A 15700-nucleotide genomic window follows, 5' to 3' on the forward strand; every position below is an offset into this window, starting at 1 on the left:
GCAACAGTTCCCAGGGTGCGTTCACATCCAGTCCCTCTACCCAGGGAATTCTGGGAACTGTAGCTCTGTGAGAGGAATACCACAGTACGTATTGAAAGTGGAATCGCAGTATAACTGCCACGATACCATAATGAGCACAACTCATCATGAATGCACAATATAAAGGGTGCCTGAATGGGACTCTGCCTCCTTCCATACCTATTGAACTACTAGCCCATGCGGGGGCAGTTGGACGTCACCTCACTTTGTTAGCCGGTATTGACTTTTTAAGCTCTGCATCATTCATCTTTGGGGAGTGAGAGAGATTGCATGGCCATAAGAATGCACACATTTGTGACAGCTAAATGGAAAGAAATCCCTCACACTTTCTTGGCTTAAAAGGGGGAAATGTATATTTTGAAATTAATATTTCAAAAATACTTTTCTGGCGGAGCTGGGCACAGAACCCAGCTCAGTGGCTTGCTTACTTGGCTGGCTCACTTCTCTACTAAGGACCCCTTGTTCCTTTAATATAAAACAAGTGTATCTATTTTCCCCCTTCAAATTGTTGGAATTGATTCAGCACCGCTCAAAGCAATCTGGCGCATCCAGAGTTTAGGGCATCCTTTGGCTAAGAATGCACATCATCCCGGGCGCCAGGGAGAGACATTTTGCCTAGACCCAAACTATAAAATAGGAGGGCTGGATGTAGATTCCCCCATTCTCCCTCCCCACCCGCTTTGGTACTGGAGCGACAGTTGTAGACCCGTTGCTGGTTGTTATTTCAGCCAGCAAAGCTGTGGCTGATTTCCTCATGTGTTATGACATTCTGCACCAACTGCACAGAGATTTGCTGAATAGGTTGCCAGACTAATGTGTCTTTCTCTGTGTGAGAGAGATATGTGACCCGATGGGAATTCAAGAAGCTGCCTTGTACCGACAGATCATTGGTCCATCTAGTTCAATTGTGGCCCCACATGCACTATACATTTGAAGCACAGTCATACCACTTTAAACAGCCATAGCTCCCCCCAAAGAATCCTGGGAACTGTAGTTTGTTAAGGGTGCTGAGAGTTCTTAAAGGTAAAGGGACCCCTGACCATTAGGTTGTGGCCGACTCTGGGGTTGCGGTGCTCATCTCACTTTATTGGCCGAGGGAGCTGGCGTACAGCTTCTGGATCATGTGGCCAGCATGGCAAACCAGAGCAGTGCACGGAAACGCCATTTACCTTCCCGCTGGAGCAGTACCTATTTATCTACTTGCCCTTTGGCGTGCTTTCAAACTGCTAGGTTGGCAGGAGCAGGGACCGAGCAATGGGAGCTCACCCTGTCACAGGGATTTGAACCGCCGACCTTCTGATCGGCAAGTCCTAGGCTCTGTGGTTTAACCCACAGCGCCACCCGCGTCCCACTGAGAGTTCTTAGGAGACCCCTATTCCCTCCAGAGAGCTGCAGTTCTCAGAGTAGTTTAACAATCAATCCCTCTTCCCAGGGAACTCTGGCAATTGTAGCTCTCAGTGGGTCAACTCTGATTAGGGTTGGATGCATCCCCTTTAATTTCTTGGAAAGTGGGTGGGATACAAATTTTTCACATGAAGCAAAAAATGAATGCATGTTCTGAACATATATACCAAGATCAGGTGAGATTTTCCAAGTGTTGGTGCTTCTGTAGCCAAAATGGCACCTTCCAAGAGGGAGAGATTAGCCTGATTAGGTTTGCAGAAGGGCAGCAGAACTTTAGGAGGAGGGTGACTCTAAGGAAGGCAAAAACCTCTAAACAGAACACTCACTGAATGATGTACAGGACACACAGAACTGGATTGCAATCAAATGGAGCACTTGGGTTCCGGAATCCAAGAGCTCTTCATTGAAAGATTTAGTTACAGACTGCATTTGGGGAAAGGCTGTAACTTAGTGGTAGAGCATCTGCCTTGCATGCAGAAGGTCCAAGGTTCAATGCCCAGCATCTCTAGGTAGGACTGGAAGCATGTCTCCTGCCAAAAATCCTGGGCAGCTGCTGCCAGTCAGCATAGGGCTGCCATATGTTCAGATTTTCCTGGACATTACCAGGATTTCAAAGGCAGAATTGATGTCCAGGGGTGATTTCCGAAAGGTGGTGCTTTGTCCTGGATCTTAAGCAATTCAACTGAAAAACTCAACAATTTTGGTGGTTTCGGGGTGTCCCGAAAACACCTAGATAGACAAAACAACTAGATAGACCAAGAATCTGACTCAGTGTTATGCATCTTCTTTTGTTCCTGATGAATGAAGCAAACTGAACAGTGGTTGATAGGACAACCTAGTCACTTCCTGGGTCCTTGTTCTCCACCCACAACCACACTCTCAGTTGTTATGATCAGATGTGATCCAAAGCAGCCAGCCCAAATGCCTGGCATATCTTGGTCTAGTAAGGGAGGAGTTTCCAAGGCCATTAGTGGTTTTGGCATGGAGAAGAGAGCAAGCCTGTACCCAAATTGCAACAGCAATTCTCTTTTGCAAATGAAAAAAAAAATGCAGACAATTTTTTTTCAACTGGCTGTCCGCCTTCCTTCCTTCCTAATCCAGGCAGGCAGTATGCCGCAGGTTGCGTTAGGTTGTGCAATTCATTTTTCTTTATTTATCTATCAGATTACTGTCTCAGCTCAGGGCGTAGACTGTGGAAATCCAATATTTTCCCCTTACAACAAATTTGCAAGGTAGGTTAGGCTAGACAGAGTGGCTGGCCCAGACCTGGCACCAGCACCTCGCACACTCTCAGGTACCTGCCAGCACCTCGGAAGGGTCCACAGGCTAGCCAACACCTGCCATCAGGGTCCCTGTGGTGGGTGCCTGCCTGGTGGCTACAAGCTGTGATTTTTAATCACCCACAGTGTCCCAAAGTGAAAACGAGTTGTATCCACATTCACACCATACATTTAAAGCACTATGGTGTCACTTTAAACAGTCACGACTTCCCCCAAAGAATTCTGGGAGCTGTGGTTGGTTACAGGTGCTGAGAGACCCTTCCCACTGCCACCCCCACCCCCAAGAGCTTCCATTTCATGGGTGGCTTAACAACCAGTCCCTCCTGTACTAGTTTGCTGAAAACTGCATTCTGGAAGTAACATGCATCGGGGGTTGAATAGACTGTAGGCATTTGGCAAATGTATTTTGCTACTGACGGCTCTTTCCTGGACCAATTAGGATCCACCCAGGACTTGGTAGATTCTGTTTGTCTGATGATCCAATGTGGTTCCGCCCCCTGCTCATCCTTCACTCTGCTTCCCTGGCCCTGCTCAGTGGCCCAGGCCACTATGCCTGAAATCTAATAATAATAATAATAATAATAATAATAATAATAATAATAATAATAATAATAATTTATTTATACCCCGCCCATCTAGCTGTGTTTCCCCAGCCACTCTTGGCAGCTTCCAATAAAATATTAAAATACAGTAATGCATCAAACATTAAAAGCTTCCCTAAACAGAGCTGCCTTCAGATGTCTTCTAAAAGTCTGGTAGTTGTTGTTCTCTCTGACATCTGGTGGGAGGGCGTTCCACAGGGCGGGTGCCACTGCTGAGAAGGCCCTCTGCCTGGTTCCCTGTAACTTGGCTTCTCGCAGTGAGGGAACTGCCAGAAGGCCCTCGGCGCTGGACCTCAGTGTCTGGGTAGAACGATGAGGGTGGAGACGCTCCTTCAGATATACTGGAGATAGGACTTCCGGGTTGGCGCCAGCGCCGAATGGCGGACTCCCTCCGAGCTCCGGAGGGAGTCTGCTCGGCAGGGGCTGGGTCCTACCGCACCGGCGATGCGGGGACCCTTAAAAACCACGGCCAGAGGAGGCCGTGGACATGGAGACTCGGCTGGCACCTTTAGCGCCCTCCCGACTCGTGAAGGAGCCTTTTTAAAGGCTCCGGATCGGGTGCCGGGGAGAAGCGTGGTGCTTGAGTTCTCTGCTATCCCTGCCGAGCGCAGCCGCATGCCATCCGGCGGAGAGCGCTGACTTCTTCTATTGAAAATTTGGATCTAAAAGAAGAACCCGTGAGTAATTGGAATATGGACAAAAAAAAAAGGGGACAAATTTTTAAAAATTTGGAGCGAACGGGGGAGGTGGAAAAAAGGAAGTCAGCCCCCCCCCCGAAATTGTAGAAGAGCCAAAACAAAGGAATGGATAACTAAGATCGAGAGTAACCTTATTTCACCGAATTAGCAACTTCGCGAGGGAAATTTATAAGATTGAGCCGGAGGAGAAAAGTGGAATTTGTATTAAAAAGCAACCCCCCCCCCCCGGAATCCCTGGAGCGATTCGTGAAAATGCCTGGAGAAGAGTAACGGAGGTTTTGACAGGTTTTGACAGCTGTCAAGGAGCTGTCAAAACGGAAGAATGTAACAGAGACTTGGTTATGGACTTTGCCGGTTACATTTGATATAAGTTGGGTATAAATTGTTTCAAATTGTTCAAATAAGGATAAACAAGCTATTTGGACTGGTGGATGGGCTTTGGAAGGGAACTTTGTTACGGGAATCCACCTAGAGGAGCTGAGGGATATTGCATGTGTTTTTGACAGGAAACATGTGCAGTTGAATAGAACTTTTAATCTCCTGGGAAACTGCAGAAATGGAACACTATTTTGTCTACAGAGGTCTACACACTATAGGAAACAATGGAACTATCTGTTGGAAAATGAAAGGATCATGATGTAATGTTTTGTTCCTGAACAACAAGCCTCTGCAGGGATATTAGAAACTTTTGGAGAAAGAACATTTCTGTGGGAGAACAGAGAAACAAAAAGGAGGAGAATGGCCGACAAGAACAAGGAAATAACAAGAACTGGACAGAAATGGGAAAGGGGATATTTGGGATATCCAGATTTGACAAGCTTATGGTTTTAAAATTGGAGTTTCTACTCCTGGATATAAAAATCTGGATAGAAGAAATGGACCCTCTTCTCGTCAGACTTCTTTTAGGATTGGACATTCGTAATTTAATGATTGGACATTTGCAATTAATAAGACTGGCAAAGAATCAGAGGGATGTGGGTTTAACGCAATGTGGGAACTCCAGGAAGATATTAGAGATGGAGGGTTAGGAGGAACGTAACAGGGAAAAAGGGGAGGGAAAGTTGGAATCCAAAGGTTGTAAAATTATTATTTAATTCTATGTTTTTTTTTTTTTTTGGGTATTATGTTTGAAAGGGGGAAACTCGTGGAAGGGAATAGATCGATCTTAGGGGGATGGGAATTACGCTAAACTGGGTAATGGAGGATGATTGCAATTTGGGGATAAGAATTTGTTGAACCTAATTGTTTATTTGGAAGATTTGGAATACATGAGGGGGTGGGGAGGGGAAGTCCTAGTTATTGGAAAAAGTTTTTAAATTGGATTTAATTTGTTTTAATTTGGAAAACCTTAATAAAAATTATTTAAAAAAAAAAAAAACAGATATACTGGAGATAACCAGAGCATGAACCACTCTGGTGAGACAGTCCATGGGCAGACCCTATCTGCCTGTGGACTGCCTTGCCAGAGTAGTGCATGCTCTGGTTATCTCCCGCTTGGACTACTGCAATGCGCTCTACGTGGGGCTACCTTTGAAGGTGACCCAGAAACTACAACTAATCCAGAACGCAGCGGCCAGACTGGTGACTGGGAGCAGCCGCCGAGACCATATAACACCGGTCTTGAAAGACCTACATTGGCTCCCAGTACGTTTCCGAGCACAATTCAAAGTGTTGGTCTGACCTTTAAAGCCCTAAACGGCCTCGGTCCAGTATACCTGAAGGAGCGTCTCCACCCCCATCATTCTACCCGGACACTGAGGTCCAGCACCAAGGGCCTTCTGGCAGTTCCCTCACTGCGAGAAGCTAAGTTACATGGAACCAGGCAGAGGGCCTTCTTAGTAGTGGCACCTGTGGAACGCCCTCCCACCAGATGTCAAAGAGAACAACAACTACCAAACTTTTAGAAGACATCTGAAGGCAGCCCTGTTTAGGGAAGCTTTTAATGTTTGATGTATCACAGTATTTTAGTATTCTTTTGGAAGCCGCCCAGAGTGGCTGGGGAAGCCCAGCCAGATGGGCGGGGTATAAATAATAAATTATTATTATTATTATTATTATTATTATTATTATTATTATTATTATTAGGTCTCAGCCTGCATACTAGATGGAGCTGGTAAACAGCTGCCCTGGACACAGAATTGACCTGTGCCTCCATGAACAGCTGCGAGTCCAAAATGACTGCCAGGCTGGATGCAACACTCCTCCTCCATATAGGAGAAGAGTCCTGCTGGATCAGAGCAAAGGCCCATCTAGTCTAGCATCCTGTTCTCACAGGACATAAGAAGAGCCCTGCTGAATCAAGCCAAAAGCCTGTCTAGTCCAGTGTCTTATTCCCTCGGTGGCCACACAGTTGTCTATCGGGAACCTGCATGCAGGACACGAGACCAACTGGACTCTCCCTCTCGCGATATTAGAAGTAGTACATACAGCAGCTAGAAGCCAACTGAGTAGCCTTATTCCCCCTGAATTTATATAATTGCCTTTGGAAAAAAACCATCAGACTTGGAGGATATTGGCTGGTCTGCAGACATTTTGCTTTGCAACTCCTTCCTTTTTGTTTATTTTTTGAGCCCAAGGCACGAACCACAGTCTGCCTCTAACTTCAGGTTGAAGACAATGTACCAGAAGCCGTCTTAACTGCTGCTAGGAAGCCTGGGATCTCCCCACCCAACTCAGCCTCCTCCATTAGTAACTGTCATTGCTCCATAATCTAAGGGACAAGCCGTGCAAAGGGAGCCCGAAGCAGGATGAAGGCGGGCGGGAAATTGCCTGATTAGCATCCCATTCAGAGAGTAAACTCTTGCCCTGGCTTTGCAGTGGGTGGGAACAAGCATCGCTCCTTCCAGAGAATAGCTGCCCAGTGGGGTTGGATCAGCCCCGCTGGGCTCACACCTTCCTCCTCGGCCTTTGATGTGGGATGCTGGGTTTTGGAAGCTGGCTGGCTTCCCAACTGGGGGCATTAGGAGCTAATTAAACCTTTGAATTTTCACCCGGCATGTGGCAGGAACACACTGTCCTCTGGAAAGGAGGAGGGCACCTGGAGGAACTGAGGAGGGCGGGAGAGTTAAAAAGAAGCAAAGCCAGGAGAGGAATGTGCAGGGAGGGAGGGAGGGAAAGGGGGGGGCACTTAACTAGAGCCCTGTGCAAGGAGCAAGCCAGATGCATATAGCAAGAAAGGGGTTGGAACTCAAGCTCAGCACGGTTTGCACTGACTGGCAGCAGCTCTCCAGCATTGACAATGCAGGAACAAAAGAAGCCCCCTTATACAGAGCCAGGCTATCGAGCTATGCCTCTTCCAATTATTTGAGGTTGCAGTCAGAGGCACAGACTTGAACCACATTTGGGGCTTCTGTAAGGGTCGTACGCAATGAATTCCATGCATATCTATATGCCTGTATGTGGGTTCTTATTGTTTTGTACCAATTCTTTCCCTCACCTGTTCATGATTCTTGTTGGCCCCCATTACCCCAACATTTCCAGCTACAATTGACTGGGGGACCATCCACTTTGCCTTGCAGTTGGACCTCAGAACTGAGGAGCTTACTTGCAGGGTCCTTTTTACAGGATCAAATGTGCTCTGATTTGCAGCACCCACAACTGCGGCAGGAGGGGCAGGATGCCTTGAGCTGGGTCACCTTATCACTTATCACAGATGTCTCTCTCTGTCTGTCTGTCTGTCTGTCTGTCTGTCTGTCTCCCCAAACTGTGCTATCATCCAGAATGAGAGAGTGAGGATAATGGTAGCAGTTGTTCATTTTAAGGCATGCCTCTGCTTCCACACTTGGAGATGTAAGTCTTGAGTCTTGGCCCTATAGTGCCAACTGCTGAGGCCATCCCAGCTGATCTGCATCTGATCCCCACAATCCACATTATACCCAGCTTCACCTTGTGCCTATGTAGACATTCTTGTTTGACTGTGCACAGCCTACATCTTTTGCAAAAGCAAAGTTAGTTTATAGTATTTTATTTATTTCTATTAGTATTTGTTTTGCTCTTCTTCCAAGGAGCTTGGGGCAGTGTACATGGTTCATTCCTTCCCCTATAACTCATGTTGTCCTCACAGCAACGCTTTGAGGTAGGCCAGGCTGGGAGAAGGTGACTGTCCCAATTGCACTTTGTGGCATAGTGGATACTTGAACACAGTTCTCCTCAGCCCATCACCCTAATCACTCCTAACTGGCTCTGATAGATAACTGGCTATGAGACAATCCTGGCCTCAGTTAAACAGATAAGCAAGATGCAAATAGTTGTCTCCTCACAAAGAAGTAGGATTTCTTCCATTCCCTCTGTGGCTCACAGCAGGAATGCAAAGACTCTTTCCCCCTAGCTTATGCAGATAAACTCCAAAAAGGATATCCTTTTTGTTCTGCAACATCCCAAGGGGGGGGGGCATCAAAAGAAGGGGGTTCTACAATCTCCCTGAGCTCTTTGTGATGCTGCTGAATTGCCTTTGCAGGTGCATAGCATTTTTAAAAAAAATGTTCAACCTTCCACTAGTCTGAACCCATTGCAGCAGAAGATCATCAGCTACTCCTCCAAATCTTTGTCATTAGCTGAAAATGTTTGGAAGCTTGCCTGGCTTACTTCCTCTCTAGTGTTTCCCTCCTCTAGACCAGAGACATATTGCAGCCTGAGCTCCTGTCCTCTCACAACCCCCCATCCCAAGTGAACAACTGGAACCATTTTAACACAACATTTGCTTTTCATTTAGAGAGAAGCTGGTTTCTGTGACTTTTGAAGATCTCTCACTGGGAGGATGGACCCCTTGTCTATGTTGTGGTTGCTCTTGACTGCCTGCGGACTAGACTTGTCTCAGGCTGTGAACCCCTTTGCGGTCCAGCAGATCCCGCCTGACCCTTGCTATGATGAAAAGGGGGCACCCCGCCGCTGCATCCCAGAGTTTGTCAACGCCGCCTTTGGGAAGGAGGTCCATGCATCCAGCACATGCGGGAAGCCAGCGACCCGCCACTGTGACTCTTCAGACCCCCGGAAAGCTCACCCAGCATCCTACCTCACAGACCTCAACACTGCTGCAAATATGACCTGCTGGCGCTCAGAGACCTTGCACCATTCACCCCAGAATATCACCCTCACCCTCTCCCTGGGCAAGAAGTTTGAGGTGATCTATGTAAGTCTGCAGTTCTGCTCTCCCCGTCCAGAGTCAGCTGCTGTTTTCAAGTCCATGGATTACGGCAAAACGTGGGTGCCTTATCAGTACTACTCTTCGCAGTGCCGGAAGATCTATGGCAAGCCCAACAAAGCCACCGTCACCAAACAAAATGAGCAGGAGGCTCTGTGCACCGATGGGCACACCGACCTCTACCCCTTGACAGGAGGGCTCATTGCCTTCAGCACTCTGGACGGGCGTCCGTCAGCCCAAGATTTTGACAACAGCCCCGTCCTTCAGGATTGGGTGACGGCCACGGACATCCGGGTCATTTTCAGCCGCCCTCATTTGTTCCGGGAACTAGGGGGCCGGGACCATGAGGACGAGGATGGCGGGGCTAGCTCTTCTTCGTACTACTATGCTGTGGGCGAGTTTCAGGTCGGGGGGCGCTGCAAGTGCAATGGGCATGCCTCACGCTGCGTGAAGGACAAAGAAGGAAAGCTGGTGTGTGACTGCAAGCACAACACGGAGGGCCCTGAGTGCGACCGCTGCAAACCGTTCCATTACGACCGTCCGTGGCAGAGGGCCACCGCCAGGGAGGCTAACGAGTGCCTAGGTAAGAGAGTTTCCTATCTTTCTGCATCTCGACACCTCCTATGACCTGGTGCTGTACATTGCTATCTGGTTTAGAATGGTTGCAGCCAGTCTTCTGGTCAAGAAGAACAAAGCAAAAACAAAAAAAAACTAAAAACCTGGGTCAGGGAGATCACATAGGAACAAATACTGCTGATCTCCCCTACCCTGGCCCCCGCAAGAACCCCAACTTGTTGCACAACTGGCTCTTTGTGACATGAGCTATCGTATGCAAGAGCCCTCAGCCTATTTTGTTAAGTCAGGGGTGGGGAACTGTTCCAGACCTCCCGTGGTCTGGATGCCAGCAGTGGGCGGGGCCAGAAGCAAAAGTGGGCGGAGTAATGGATGTACATTCTACCTTAGTACAGAAAGGTAAGTTTCTGCACACACATGCACTCCCCTGTCTTCCCTCTCTGGACTTCAGAAGGTACATGTGAGAATTGTCTACCTTGAGAGGGAGGATTCTTTTTCAGCCTGAGGACCCCATGCTTTCCTAGAGAACTTTTCAGGGACGGCATATCAGTACTGGGCAGGGCCAGATGTAAAAGTGACCCAAACGACGGGTGTAAACACACCCCTCTCCATCCAGACAAGCCAGATGCATGGTCAGAGTTCTAGGGCACATTCCAGCCAAGAAGAAGGGTAGGAGGGATGGTGAAATGTGTTGTCTGGGGAGAGGTTGTGGTCTATAGAGAGTCCCAAGCACCCAATAGAGGAGCCTGGAGGAATGCTTGTCACCCCTGTGTATGGTGAATTAAACAGCCCTGGGAAATAGTAGCTAGACATGGGGAGAGGTACAAAGGAGGTTGAAACCAAATGAACTCAGCAATGGGTGCCACAGAAATGGCATGGTCTGGTTTTCATTCACTGATATTGAAATGCAGATTATTTTTAAACCATTAAGGGACCTGTAAGTATTACAGCTGGCTCCAGATTTAAGAGGTTGCTGCTATTTCCTTCCTGAAGGCTCACAGTGAGGGCTTTTCTTGTAGCTCAGTGGTGCAACAGGCTCCCCACCACCACCACTTTTCTTTCTTTGTAACATTATAGAGTAGCCTAGCACCTGGGTGGCTGCCATTTTGTTTATCCGACGATGCACCAAATTGAAGCCTCTGGTTCATTGTGGAGAAAAACCAAAATGGCAGCATCAGCCGAACTGCAGCAATCAAAGTTCAATACAGTGGCCTGGGGGCTGGAGAGCAGCAGGGCAGGCAGTAGGTAGGTAGGTGGGTAAGTGACAGGGCAGTGCTGACACTCTATTTACCTTCCTTGCCACCTGAATGAAATTAGACCAGGATCTGCATGGAAACCAGGCCCTTGGACCACAGGTTGCCCAACTGAGTCTTACATACACTGATGTCACTGAACCTCTGTCCAGACTGCTAAGTACTAAGGAGGACTGGACTGTGGAATCAACAGCAGGAATCTCTGGTTCATGAAACTGTACTAAGTATTGCCTGCACCTCTGTCAGCTCTCAGATGAATAAAGCGGTTCAGCAGAAAGCAGCTCAGGAAACTGCAGGAAACTCAACATCAATGCAGGGAAGGCTGAGGAGTGTGATAAATTTCAGCAGAGACCTGGCCCAAAGTCTCTCAAAGTCATTGGCGCTTCCCTGGAATGCCCCTCCTAGCTAGTTGAACAAACACTTTGGGGAGGATTTCCCCCTTTAGCATCCCTATGGGGGTCAACCCTTTGGCAGATGGGACTGAAAAGGCGAACAAGAGGAGAGAAAAAGGAATGCAGGTGTAGGGCTTTGGGGAGGAGGGAGGCAGTGTCCCTTTAAGACACCCCTGACGAGTCCACCCGCACAAAGGCGGCTTAGCGCAGCTGCCGTGTGAAAGTTTTTCCTGTCGGCTCCATCTCCTATTTCTCCCTTTCCTCCTGCAGGCTTTGTGCCTTCTGTGAAAGAGCCCCTCTATCACACGCCTCCGAAAGGGGGCTTAGCGGCTGAAAGCCGGATTAGCTCCTCCAGCGTTCCCCTCTGTGCCTTTCAACCATGACATCTCCCCGGCCAGCAGGAACAGACGCAGCAATTAGCACCAATTAAAGGGAGAGGGCCCGCCTGGGAAGTCCCCATACCCCACCCCACTCCACAACACTGTTCTGCAGCTAGCCCAGGCTACCCTGTGCCACACACTGTACAGGCCGAGGGAGCGTGTGTCATAACCTTGCAGGACATTCTGAGAGCTGTCTTCTGGGTTCCAGAATATATTAGCCAGCCCTTTTTATTAGCCAAGGGAGGCAAACTGATGGGGATTGCTCTACAAATGTGGTATGGGCAGAGACACTTGTGCTACAAAGAGCTGTGTGGCTCTGCAAATGTGGCTACTACAGAGATGTTGTGGCTGCAGGGCTGTCGCCAGCGTCTAACACCCTCAGGCGGCTGCTGGGGCCTTCCTGCCCTAGGAGGACACAGTGCTGGTGCTTGTTGTAGATCCCCATCTTTTAAAAAAAAGTGTGTGGCCTGCCTCTCTGAGCAGTGCCAGGAAGCTGAGTCTACTGTAGGGAAGCTGCCTCATGCAGTCAGGCTACTGAACAATCTAGGCAGACAGACAGTGGTCCTCAAGGGTTCCAGGCAGGTGTCTCTCTGAGCCCTAACTGTAGATGCTGAGGATTGAGCCTGGGACATTCTGTGTGCAAGGTGGATCCTCTTCCTCAGCCCTTCCCCTCACCTGTGATTCCAAGTCTAGAACCTTCTGCCTTTCTAGGTGTTTCTACCTCAGTTTCTTGACATATGTGCAGTGGGATCAAGGGTAGGAAACGTAGGAAGCTGCCTTATACTGGGGCAGACCACCAGTCCATCAAGCTCAGTATTGTCTACTACACTGACCGGCAGTTGCTCTCCTGGTTTTCAGACAGGGAGTCTTTTCCAACCCTACCTGGAACTGTTAGAACAACTGCTCCCCCATCACCCAGCTTTCATTCTGGAGGAGCGCCATCTTCCATAGCAATGAGAATGTCTAAAACTTTTCTTTTCCCTCAGCCGCACTGCTTGGTAGATTCCATCATAATTCAATTTCTGACTGGTGTATTCCATACTTAATTGTTGGAGTTTGTTTGTTTGTTGTCACTGATGCTTGCTTTTCACTCTCAAGGCTGAGGTGGATGCTTCCAACTATTATCTCATGTAACGTGCATAATCACAAATTCAATAAAAAAAATATGGAGGGAGAGACCTTCGCAGATCACAGATAGCGTGAAATGAATTTCAACTCCTAAAAATCAAGAACAACCATAGTTTCTTGCTTGGTTGGAAGGAAGCAGATTCATAGAATTGTATCATTGTAGAGTTGGAAGGGACCCCAAGTGTGATCTAGTCCGAATCCCTGCAATGCAGGAATCTCAACTAGATCATATATAAGAGGTGGCCCTCCAACCTCTGCTTAAAAACCTCCGAGGAAGGAGAGTCCAACACCTCTCATGGGAGTCTGCTCCACTGTCGAACAGCTCTTACCATCAGAAACTACTTCTTGATGTTTAGTCGGAATCTCTGTGTAACTTGAATCCATTGGTTTGGGTCCTACACTCTGGAGCAGAAGAAAACAAGCTTGCTCCATCTTCCATGCGACAGCCCTTTAGATATTTGAGGATTGCTATCTCCGGCTCCTCCTTTCCAGGCTAAACATACCCAATTCCCCCAACCGTTCCTCATCAGGAATGGAGAGTCACAGCCTCCCCATTCTGGAGTGGACATAAAGAGGAGCTGCATTGGTTGCAATGCTCTCTGAGTTTGCTTGATTTCTGTTTGGCACAACACTGCCCCTTTGCACTCTATGCAGAGTCTTTGGACCATGAGCCTTGACATCTGGCACTCATGTTCTGTGGCTTATATTTATATTTTAGGGTTGCTACTGGTGCAAGGGTGAATTTGCTTGCCTGCCTTTTCCATCTCTGTCCTCTTTTCCTTGTCAGTCATAAACCTGCAGACAGAGACGCTTGCATTTCCTTATTCCTTGTGCAGCACCTAGACAACTGAGACAGGTGTTAAGAAAGGTGTTAAGGCTGGGCACAGAGGTTGAGGTATCCTGTCAACACAGTTAGGATTGTTGACATGGATAGTCTCAGCACTCCCCTAACCTGCCTTTGTCATACACACCCTCTCTGTCTGCATTTGACTTGGAATAAATGTGTCAGTACAGTTGCAAAATCCTGGGTTGCTGTACCTGTGCAACTTCTTTCTCTCTGTCTCTCCAAAAGAAAGATGCTCAGTGGTAGAGCATCGGTTTGGCATGCAAAAGGCCCCGTGTTTAATCCCCAGCATCTCCAGGTAGGGTCAAGAGAAAAGATGGGGGATAAATTTGATTCAGTTTGCATTTAAAGGTGAACCGACCAAATTCACACTTTGTGAAACAATGTGCCAACAAAAATGCAGGCATCCTTAAAATCCACCTTCCTTCAGATTTGCAGTGCGGTTCTACAGCCAAGTGATGTATAAGAAAATGCATATCGAAGGTAAAGTCTGCATAAAAATGCATATATTAATAGAAATGCGTTATATTGTGGCAAATTGCTTTGCAAAAATGTGTATAATAGGCAAGGTTGCATACAAATGTGTGTATTAAGAGAAATTAACACTAAATTGCTGGTTTTTTCCATGAAGATTAAATTCATTTCTTTATTGCAAATTACTGCAAAAATGTGGAGAACCGAATTTAAGATTAGAAAAAATAGAAATTGAGAAAACTCAAATCTACAGATCAATCCATCCCTAGTTGAGAGTAAACCGCTGTCTAAAGTCTTAGGGAGTTGCTGCCAGTCAGTGTAGACCATATTGAACTAGATGGGCCAATGATTGGACTTGGCATAAGGTTGCTGCTGCCTGCGTTCCTGTGTTTCTTCACATAAGAACATAACTGAAGTAACTTTAATCTGTTTTAGTATTTCTTTTAAACTATGGTAATGACCCCCCCCCCCCGCGGTTTTATTATTTTACATTTTTGTAAATGACTTTGTGCTTGTTTTTTAACAATCAAGTGGTGTATACGGTTTTTTTTTTATCAAACCAAAAGTCCATGTAATCCAGCATTCCATTCTCACAGCATTCAGTGCATCAGTGGAACACTGTAGCTCATGACAGGACATTAACGCAACCAGCCCTTACAAGCAGTCATAGCCTCTTTCTCTCGTGCATGGAGCTGTGGTTTCGTAGGACAGCAAGCTGTGATTATTTATCATTCCCAGGTCTTTGGGATGGTGTTTGTGTGAGGCTTGAGAGAGAGAGAGAGAGAGAGAGAGAGAGAGAGAGAGAGAGAGAGAACTCATTATTTTCTTCTGGGACAGCATGGCAAACTCTGTGTCAAAGAGAGACCGTCCCAATTTAATCAAAGATTGGTGGGTGGCATGAATGAATTTTTGTGTGCATGTTTTCCTAAAACGAAAATGTGTCTGGTTACTGAAACAAAAAACACAACTTGGATCTGAACAGTTTTCAGGATTCAGTACATTTGTGGTTTGGGCACATTTCCAAGTTGTGGGTTTAGTGTGTTTGGCACAAACCTTTGGTTGTCTGCAGCTTAATTTTCTTTTATTATTATTATTATACCGAAAAAAAGGAAGACCGGATGAGTTGTTCAGCTGGGAACGTTTAGGGCTAAGGAAACTTGCCAGTGCAAGGGATAGTCTAGGTGATCATATTGTCCCTTCGTGTCAGGATGCCTGAATTAATTCTGCTAGAATCTTTTTTTAGAAATCTCTTTCCCTCCCCTCCAAATCACTTACAAAGATGTTCCAATGGAATATGTCTTTTTAAAGAGATGCATTTTCTTTTGTTCTGAATATTTTGGTCAGCTCAGATCATTATAATAGAAGGTCATATTTATTGATGAAGAGTGCTAAGTTCAGATGGGATTTGCTCCACAAATATGGTGGAGACACTTTCTGCCACAAGGAGATGAATGCAGACAGAGAAGAGAGATGATACAGCTACAGGGCAGGTG

General features: G+C 47.1%; 1 protein-coding gene across 2 annotated transcripts in view; it reads left to right on the forward strand.

Moving 5' to 3' along the window:
- The window catches only part of NTN3 (netrin 3), a 117177-nt gene that overhangs the window by 32061 nt on the left and 69416 nt on the right, over positions 1-15700 (forward strand). For both annotated transcript variants that reach the window (XM_081839777.1, XM_081839778.1), the window contains one exon: positions 8735-9746. In XM_081839777.1, coding sequence (XP_081695903.1) covers positions 8780-9746 — 967 coding nt within the window. In that variant the 5' untranslated portion in view covers positions 8735-8779. The remainder of the gene's footprint in view (positions 1-8734; positions 9747-15700) is intronic.

Source organism: Podarcis erhardii (genome assembly GCF_964252035.2).
Source record: "Podarcis erhardii genome assembly, chromosome: 14".
Classification (NCBI taxonomy): domain Eukaryota; kingdom Metazoa; phylum Chordata; class Lepidosauria; order Squamata; family Lacertidae; genus Podarcis; species Podarcis erhardii.